General features: G+C 33.2%; 2 protein-coding genes across 3 annotated transcripts; one reads left to right on the top strand and one right to left on the bottom strand.

Annotated features, from left to right (window-relative positions):
- On the bottom strand, nucleotides 1-7,185 carry LOC136071043 (uncharacterized). 2 transcript variants are annotated; one of them, XR_010632352.1, is made up of 6 exons: nucleotides 7,009-7,185; nucleotides 5,738-5,985; nucleotides 5,113-5,326; nucleotides 4,839-4,993; nucleotides 2,382-2,545; nucleotides 1-286 (listed from the first exon to the last, which is right to left on the bottom strand). XR_010632352.1 is itself a non-coding variant. In XM_065781867.1 (5 exons), exons 1-4 carry the CDS (start codon nucleotides 7,168-7,170, stop codon nucleotides 4,871-4,873), a joined length of 747 nt encoding a protein of 248 aa, XP_065637939.1. In that variant the 5' UTR covers nucleotides 7,171-7,185; the 3' UTR covers nucleotides 2,153-2,545; nucleotides 4,839-4,870. The 2 variants fall into 2 exon arrangements, 1 of the variants encoding a protein (XP_065637939.1); XM_065781867.1 differs by lacking the exon at nucleotides 1-286 and having other exon boundaries at nucleotides 2,153-2,545.
- LOC112004495 (peroxidase 66) lies at nucleotides 446-2,120 on the top strand. The gene is made up of 3 exons (XM_024036749.2): nucleotides 446-755; nucleotides 833-1,021; nucleotides 1,450-2,120. Exons 1-3 carry the CDS (start codon nucleotides 462-464, stop codon nucleotides 2,011-2,013), a joined length of 1,047 nt encoding a protein of 348 aa, XP_023892517.2. The 5' UTR covers nucleotides 446-461; the 3' UTR covers nucleotides 2,014-2,120.
- Nucleotides 7,186-10,138: the final 2,953 nt, after the last annotated feature.

Raw genomic sequence — 10,138 nt, 5'->3', positions numbered from 1 at the left:
CACCAACAAAAACATGTCCTTTCCTTATTGTTCACATTTGAAATCTGCTGATTTAGCAATACTTAAAGAATAATCTATATACAACTACAATATTTGCATCGAATTATAATAATAAAAACCCCCCAATTTCCATAGAGTGCATTTGTTTGGTAGACTATGCCTCAATTACAAAATTAAAATCCTAAGCATCCTGTTAAATAAAAATTTATACTTTACACATAAATATATACTATAACAGAACATGCCTTTGTATAAGCTGATCCTCAGTTAAATTGCTTTGTTGTTCCTACAAGATAAGTGCTTAATTAGGTGGAGATACTTGGTGCAAAAGCAGATTAAAGGCGGAGTCAAATTTGTAAGGGTCAGTCCTACTCATACATTGAGTGGCTTCAAAGCATTAACACAATATATATGCAATGTTTAATTTATTTTTTATTTGATGATGAACTATATATACGGCTATGCTTCATGAAACTTTCGTCACCATTTATCATTTAAGTTCCAGTTCTTCTATCTTCATCATAATCAAAAACCAAATGGCTGTTTTTGCACAAAAAATGCACACTTTCACAACCATTTTCCTTCTCTTATTTATGGCTTCATTGTCAACAGCATTGCTGGATGCTCATTATTATGATAAAACATGTCCACAGGCTGAGAAGATCATTTTAGGGACAGTTTATAATGCATCCATGCATGACCCTAAAGTTCCAGCTCGTATCCTAAGGATGTTCTTCCATGACTGTTTCATAAGGGTACAGCTTCTCTCTCTCTTACGCGCACACACACATTATTGTTGAAATGGCTATATAATTCTCTTAATCATTTTTAGGGATGTGATGCCTCGGTGTTGCTGGACTCAACTCCAGGGAACCAAGCAGAGAAAGACGGACCTCCAAATATTTCAGTTCGATCATTCTACGTGATAGATGATGCCAAAACTAAACTTGAAATGGCATGTCCACATACAGTTTCTTGTGCTGATATAATTACAATTGCAGCAAGAGATGTTGTAACCATGGTAATTTGACAAATTTCCTTGCTAGCTTTCTACCTTTTGATTAAATAAATTTGTTTAAGAGACTCAATCAATGCTTACTTAGTTAACCACCCTAATTTCATATTTAGTATCTAGTCAACAACATAAACATGAAACCTCTCAAGGATATTAATTGGAGCAAGCAATAATAGTTTTTTTATTTTAAATTAAAAAAATATGTTTTTAAAGGCAATTTAATTTATAGTTGTTTTCCTAGGGATAATTAAAATAAACCACCTAATACAAAAATTAACTTTTCACGCGACTTTTTGAGTTTATGTCATATTTTTGTATTCGATGACTTGTATTTATTGAAGTAAAGTATCAAATTACCTGTACCATGGACTATCTAATAATTATAGGTTTTCCTAGTCACTAAGATTTTTTTTTTTTAATAATTTTAAATTCAGTCTGGAGGGCCTCGTTGGAATGTGCTGAAAGGAAGGAAAGATGGAAGGATATCAAAAGCTGCAGAAACCATCAACTTACCAGCTCCAACCTTCAATGTAACCCAGCTCATTCAAAGCTTTGCCAAGAGAGGTTTAGGAGCCAAAGATTTGGTTGCTCTATCAGGAGGTCACACCCTTGGCTTTTCACATTGTTCTTCTTTTGAAGCTAGGCTACATAACTTTAGTTCAGCACATGACGTTGACCCCAGTATGAATAATGAGTTTTCACAAAAGCTAAGAAAGAAATGCCCAAAACCAAACAAGGATCACAATGCTGGGGAGTTCCTGGACTCGACCTCGTCAACTTTTGATAATGACTATTATAGGAGACTGATGGCAGGAAAGGGTGTTTTTGGATCGGATCAAGCACTAGTTGGTGATTATAGGACTAGGTGGATTGTTGAAGCATTTGCTAAGGATCAAAGTTTGTTCTTTAAGGAGTTCGCAGCTTCAATGGTGAAGTTAGGGAATGTGGGGGTTATTGAAAATGGTGAAGTTAGACTGAAATGCAGAGTGGTGAATTGAAAGAGAGCAAAGCCAACCCAAATTTATTATTTTGTTTCCGGTTTATATAATAATGTAAACACTTATTGTGTTACTGAGTTGTCTTTGAATAAATTTGATTAAAACTAGCATGTGTAGCCTAATATTAATCACACACTAATTACAAGGAAATCCAATGCACATATTGGCAGCAATAGAATTGCATATCGAAAGATTGTCTACATTCACAATGGCCTTTTCTTTTCTCAAGTCATTATCTGTGTTATAAAACAACTGCTTCTAATTTAAGCACATTGACAATCTCTAATTTCTAAGGACTATGCATTGGTAATAAAGGTTCTTGATATTTCTGTGACATAGAGAGCAATAAAAATATTCATTTTGCATACCGTTAATGAGAAATGTATGTGTATAGCATCAGATAGCTTTTTTGGCAGCACAGAGAATGGACAATAAAATCAAGAAATTTCTCTTGAATCAAATCATCTTAGCATTCCATATTGGCTTTGGCTTGCTGAGTTGGCCACTTCAACAGTACAAAATTGGCATTCACCTGAGAAGCATTATTAATATTAGAATGATGATGATACAATACAATGTTCATTTTGATGACACTACACTAAGAATAGTTGTACTGGGGGGAAAAAAATCTAGACAAAACAAAACGTTATTATGTGACAAAAATATGGTCAAGCAAATGGTCCCACAATTATACTTAATCTTTAATTTCTATTTCGGCTCCATGTATGAGTAATTCCAACTGTATCAAAAATCAAAAGAATAAAATGTGCAAAAAACCAGATATAATCCCAAGATGAACCCAAAAGTAAATAAGCAGCTATTATATGCAAAGGACTATCACCTAGGAAAACTATGCAAAAGGATGCTAGTGTTAAAACAGTTTTTAGTTTGACGTTTTTATGTGCAGAGGTAAAATTGAAATTTCATTGCAAACGTCTCAATAGTTAAGGACCCACTGATTTGTTAGTTTAGACATTAAATTTGACCAAGAGGTGGACACTGCAAACTAATCTTAAATAGGGTTTTGAAGGCAAAGTTTTGTGATTTTGGGAATACATCACAAATTTCCCCCAAAGTTTAGGGTACATAACTACAATTATCCCCAACCAAAAATTCAACAGTCTTTCTCCCTCCTTATCCCTCAATTTCCTTCCAATTTGAGAAGAAAAAAAGATAGTGCATCCAAAGAGAAGGGGAATTTCTCCATCTCCCTTCCCTCTCCTCCCTTCCTACAAAACCAAACCAAGTAAGGACACTCTCCTCCATCTCTTGTCCCTCCTTTTTCACCCATCCAGACACAACATTAAAATTTTCCTAAACTTTTTCTCATCACCTATACATCAAAACCTTCAATCAAATTTTTATATTCAGCTGCGGCATTCAGCATCCTACATTTGTAAAGATCAGCTCTGTTTGCCTTTAAACTTGCAATCAATTCAATATATAAATGACCAACAAACTCTGAAAGCCCTCCTTTCATCATATATAACTCTTGAACCAAAAGTTTAAAATGCTAAAGCCCACAATATAAGCATCTGTACGCAGTTTATCAAAATTTTCCTGTCCTACATCAGATTTGTCCAAACATTAGCTTCACGAGTAACCACAGTGATTGGTTTCCTAATTTCTTTGATAATTTGATGATTGGAGATACGGGGATTTGAACCCAAGGCTCTTGGAAATGGTCTCCTATTTTTCATAACATAGAAACTGTAATTAATTTAAGAATGATAAGAAACACCATCTGACTCATACGGAGAGTATAAGCTAATTGAGGAGGAGACTCTTCATTCTTTTATCAAGTCTAAGGGGTTTCAAATTCATTCTCCAACGTCACATTCATAATTTGGCTAAAATTTGGTCTGTAATAATATATTCCTGACTTCATCACAGTGTTCCTATGTAGTTTCAAAACCTCAAGCTATTCTTGTTGAGATATTTGTGGTGAATTGTGATACCATGGTTTACATGGATTGGATTAGATTAGCTTGTATCATGCGGGCACGTCCTGCGTACCACATTGGGTGTTAAATAGTTTGAATTGGGCTATTTAGTGATTACAAGGAGCCTCAATTACAACTTGGTTAATCCAATTGGGGTATACATGCAAATGTGGCTAGTGTTTTTCCTTGAGTCATGATAAAGATGTTAGGAATTTAAGTGGGGATATTGCATATCCTAGGATCCGGACTACATGGGTTGGAATAGATAAGCATATGTTTGTGTGGGCATCTGTTGAGTTGGGTGTTTACTAGGTCAAACTGAGCTATATAAGTGATTATGAGGAGCCCCAATTGCAACTTGACTAGTACTTTTGGGGTATAAGCGCAAATGTGGCTAATGTTTTCCTTGAGTGGTGACATGTATCCTTGGGTTCCACTGAGCTCTCTCTCTCTCCCCAAAAAAAGAAAAGAAAAGAAGAAGCAAAATAGAGTTATTTGTCTTATCCCAAAAAGGTAATCCCAATTCCCAAATGCCTTATTTCTCTCTAAAGATCAACGAGGAATAACCTGAAGATCTATCCCAAAGTTGCTGTAGGTAATCCAAATGTGGACCAGTTCCTTGGTTATCCACCAAAAAAAAAAGGGATAAAATATAGTTACAAGCACAAATAAATCACACATCATATGGTCCACAATAACATCCTCTTAAACTAATTCTAAACTCTAAAGTAAAAAAGAGTTTTAGGTAAGGAGTCATCAAGCCTGCAAATTATCAGATGTTATGGCACCAGTCAATTAAAAACTAAATTTTACTTGCAAAAGATGATCAACAAGAGATAGAAAGGTAAGTGAGGAGTTATAGCTTTCAATCGAGGAACTTACCAAGTCTGCTTAATCTAAGATGACTACACCCATCAGGCAAATGCTACATCTGACCGGAAGACATACTTAACACCCTTTGCAACATTTCGGGCTTCATGCAACATACACTTAGCCCCATGAATATGTAGGAGAGCCATCCCTTCAGTGGGAGCCACCTTCAAAGTTAAAGTTACATCACAATGCATATTCCAGAAAATGTAACTGAAAAAAAGGAAAAAAGAAATTTAAAACAAAAAAGGGTAGGACAAAAGAGAGAATAAACAAAGGAACTTACCTCAGCCACAACAGCATTCCTTGAACCGTAGAAGACTGTCTCTCCTCCAACTAGAGGCTCTGAGGAAGGATCCTTGGGGCTGCTCAAATCAGTTTTGGCATTGGGTTTCAGACCACCACTTAAATATATTAACAAAGTATAATGGGTTCTCTTTCCCTCATCAAGATCAGCACTTTCATCAATATGCCGTCCAAAGCGTTGACCAACCTTGTACCTGATCACTCAAAGCATCCAAAATAATATGAAGTTTCAAGGCAAAGAAGGCAAAGAATTTTGGCTAGAGCTTTTCCATAAAGACTATATATATATATATATATATAATTCAATAGTTGGGGAAGGGGGATTTGAACATTGGATGTCTCCATTGGAAACACCAAGAGGTGCTAATTGAACTACAAGGCTCCATATAGAATAGTATATAAAGGAAAAGTGAAAGTAATAAAATCCTATGTCTATATCATGAATAGTCCTTCCTACACTCTACAACGTTCAGAGTTAAAGAGATGATTTGCCATCATCAATAAGTTTCACTATATGATTCTCTTTTGAAAACTAGATAGCTATGTGTTTATATCATCTATAAATGAGAAACGGAGCATGGACTCATGGAAAATTTTCAACCAACCTGTAGAACCTGATATTTGGATTCAAACCAACAGCAACCTTTCCTCGAATTTTAATATCCGAAAAAAGTTTGTGTAGTCCAGACTCCCATATTGTTTCTGCAAGAACAGGATCATTCACAGAGATTCGATCATTATCTCTGTAAGCTTCACCTTTTGTTGGACCAAGACTTCCTTGGTGGACAAAACCAATAGACTCTGCAGCTTTAATAAATGCCCTTGATTCAGCAGATGTGAAGAAATTCTGCACCTGGATATCTCAAACATAGTAGAAATATTACAACCGATAAAACTCAATAACTTATTCAACAAAATCATGTTTCAAATGGCCATATATATAGGATTGCCTTTCATGCCAGAATGAAAAGGCATAAAAGTAATAAAAGTGTAAGCCCCTCACCACCCATCATTAGACAATTTAATTTCACAAACCTTGATAGTAACAAAGATACAACTTAAACCAATTATTTGTTGACCACTTCCAATGATGTAAAGGTAATAATTTTCATCTCATATCTGAATTTTTAAAACTTCTCCCCCATTGGTTTTTATCTCTACCTTCTCACTAAGGCATTAAACCAGGATCCTTTTCTTTGTTATCCTACCAAGTACTAATAGCCACCTATCAATTCCAACTCCATTCCTTAAAAGCAATCATGGTTATATTACAATTAACAAGCTATGTCTGAAACTCATGACATAAATTCAATTTGTTTGACAAATAAACAAGCTTGAAAAAGCTTCTAATGAATCCCAACAAATTAACAACCCGGGTTCATTTCCACTCACTAGTCACCACGATAAACATCCTATTAATTAAAAGTATCCACATCCCAAATCAAAAATGTATTCATTCATGAACTCATGAAATGCAATTGGGCATCATTGCAATTGTCAAAATTTGCAGTAAAATGGAACACCAAGCGTTTTCCGCCCTTCCAATCAACATCCTAGAATAATTCAAAAGAACCCAATTGCTAAATATCCTTAAAAAACTGAAATTTAGTGAAAAAAATTTATTCCTTTTACACATAAAATGAAATATGGAAAATACAGGTATACAATTACAAGTCCTAAACTTGATAACAATAACATGACACAACAGGACAAACCCCCTTCTTGCCCTGAAACACAAATCACAACAGACAAACCACAATAAATTAAGCTCATATGCTGTCTTAAACACAGGGCACACATGCACAAACAAGTGTTAAAAACAAATAAATAAATATATAAATATGAAGAAGAGCAAATATGGGATGAAAATTCATACAGTAAAAAGATCTGTATCCTTGAGGTGAGTAATCTGGAGGTTCTGTTTGGGTTTGATGAGTGGCCACTTTGGTGTTGTTAATGTTGGGTTCTTCTGTTTCTTGGTATCTGCTTCTCTTTTCTCTGCCATTCTTCTTTTCCTTTTCTCTGATGTTTCTGCCATATTAAACTCTGGCTTATTTTCTTGCTCTTATGTTGGGCCAATTTGTTATTTTATTCGGCAAGATCCGGGCCTAATAATTCTGGGCCTACTGTTGTGGCTTATATACGCCAGGCCTGCGCCATTTCTTGGACCTTTGTCCCCTCTGTCCTCTCTGAGAGCTAAGCTAAAATTAAGTCGATATAATTTAAAATTAGATATGCACTAAATCTATATATATATATATAAAAAATGACAATTTACATTTTCTACCTAATAATATTCTTACAAGACTTTTTAAAGAGTTAAATATATATATATATATATAAATGACTATCAATAAGATTTAAATTATATATGTAAAAATTATACTATGCATCTTAATGTATATTTTTTAAATATATTCATGCATAGGATTACAAACTAGTTTATATAAAAAATAAAAATAAAAAAACTTTCACCTACTACTTTTAATAAGAGGACAACACTCATATTGATTAGTGCCCCATTTGTTTTTTGATTTTTTTTTTTATTATTATTTTTTTTTTTGTTTTGTTAAATCACTGTCCTAAGTTGTTGAGGATGACTCATTCAAAAAAGTTGCTAAGGATGTTATTGCTGATGTCTCATTTTAGTGATTAAAAACTTTTTTTTTTCTTTTTCTTTTTATAACTTGATAATACAACAGGGGAGAAATAATTTATTAAACCATGATTCTCCTAATAAAAAAAGGTAGACTATGTTATTGAGTTACAAAACTCTTTACAAGTAGTTAAGTACTTGAGATAACTAAGTTCATAAATGATGGTAATAGTTTTCTTATCATGTTCTCTAGACATTATGCTTATTCTAATAGTAACCATATACATATTAACATATAAGACATGATTTATCTTCTTTCTCATTATTTTTATATTAAATTATAAAAAATTTGCGTCGCTTGAAATAAAAATAAATGTACATTTATTAAATAAAACCAATTTCAATGGAAAATATGTATTAAATTATAATATAACATAACAATTAATATCCATGTAATTAAAATTGTTTATTTCGTGAGCTAAACTATTTTCTCTCTCAAATTGCTATATTTATATAGTATAGTGGCGGATCTAGGAATTTATTTCAGATGGGTCATTAAGAAACTTAAAGTAAATAAAATTTAATAAAAAAAGAACTTAAATATATTGAGCTATTGATAAGAAAAAAAATATATATATACAAATACATGAAATTTTATAATTTCTTTCTAAATATTTTCATATTTTGAAATTGTTACGTAATAGTTCATTATCAATTGTCATTATCTATTTTCAATAGTGTAACCATTTTATTTTGTTAAATTTGTATAACATTTTTATTTTTATGTATTTGTCATTGTTTTTATAAAAATGTTTTGAACTAATTGACAAAACTCAATTCACTAGTAATTTATTAACACACTCATTCATGCATAAATAATACATTAAGTATCTACTTAAACAATAAAAAGCTTGAACATTCTGACTTTACTAATTTTTTTTTCCTTAAATCACTAACTTTATAACTAAAAGTTTTGTGGGAGTGCCTTTTTCTTCAACACACCAGCCTAAGGATCCTGGACTAAATAATTGTAGTTTTGGTAGACTGGGCTTGGTTCACCATAGCTAAATGGAGGCTGATTACGAATCAAGTTGTGCGCAAGTCACATAAATCTCCTCAAGGTAAAAATGCAATTCCTCTTGAGCAATAAAATGCTATTATAAGTGTTTTAGTGTCATAAAATGACCATTTATGCTTACAAAATAAGTAAAATAAGTATTCATAATATTCACAATAAGAAAGAGATTGAAATAGAATATTTAAGGCTTATCTTTTATTATATAAATATTTAAAAGAGTTTCTTCACTTGGCACCCTAGGCGTACTTTCGTGGGATCTCGGGGCGTATTAGGCCTGTAAGAGCCCAGAATGCTGATTCTCTGAACTATATGATCTTTCTCCATGCTTATTATGCAATATAGTTTTGTCATTTCCCTTTACCTTTATTGGTCTTACATAAAAAACACTATACAATACACAAATTTTCAAATAATTGTTAGTTTCTTAGATTAGGATATACATTTTAATACGAATACATATACGTAAATGAATTTCATGAGAATGATTCAATCATGAGGATCCTGGCCCCAAATCTCACAGACTTCGTGCTTTTGCACAAGACTTGTGAGGTTTGGAACTCAAGTCCAAGTAGCTTTACTTGGGCATTGTCTTCCAAGATAGTTACGTGAAAATGATTTTTGTGGAAGAAATTGATATCTAATGTGTGCATGTTTTGACATATGTTTCTTTGGAGGCTAAGTGTGTCCAAGGCCCAAGTTGAAGTGAGGACCCCGGTAAAAAGACTCAGCTTTTGGTTGAGAAAAAGGAAAACTAGCAAACAAGAATATATGTATTGAACAGCAAGAAAGCAGCAAAGGAAAACAATGTAATGAAGAAACACACAAAATAACTGTTGAGGATCCTCCAATCAGTATGAGATATTTCATTATTTTTCTTAATTGTGGATTACAATATGCTCACTAAGATGTGATACAAGGTCCAAATAAACTCAAAAATTACTGACTTAGATGGCTATCTAAGCTTCTAAGACTTGCAAAGTTTGAATCCTTTTGAATCTAAGTATGTACTAGTGGTTGTTTTTGGGATACTGAGAGATATTTCCCTACTTTCTTTGAATTTTGATAGAGTTTTTTCAATGATTCTATTATGATTTCACTATTGTTGAATACCCCCTTCAATGTTGGCTGCCTTCCCCTTTTATAGTGTCATTTTAGGGTTCGGGGTACCACTGATTCCCTCCCTTTAGCTCCCTGGGTACCAAAGCCTCTGCTATGCCAGCTATTTTGACTGCTGATTCTTTCTCCGTTTCTCATAGTTTTCCTCTTTTAGTCCTGTTTTCCTAAAAGCCACTTATTGACTTTCCATTTTGGAGAGCTAACATTTACCCTCTC

Source organism: Quercus suber, unplaced genomic scaffold, assembly GCF_002906115.3.
Source record: "Quercus suber isolate HL8 unplaced genomic scaffold, Cork oak 2.0 scaffold_281, whole genome shotgun sequence".
Lineage (NCBI taxonomy): Eukaryota > Viridiplantae > Streptophyta > Magnoliopsida > Fagales > Fagaceae > Quercus > Quercus suber.
The sequence above is the reverse complement of the archived record's forward strand: the minus strand, read 5'-3'. Positions and strand labels throughout refer to the sequence as shown.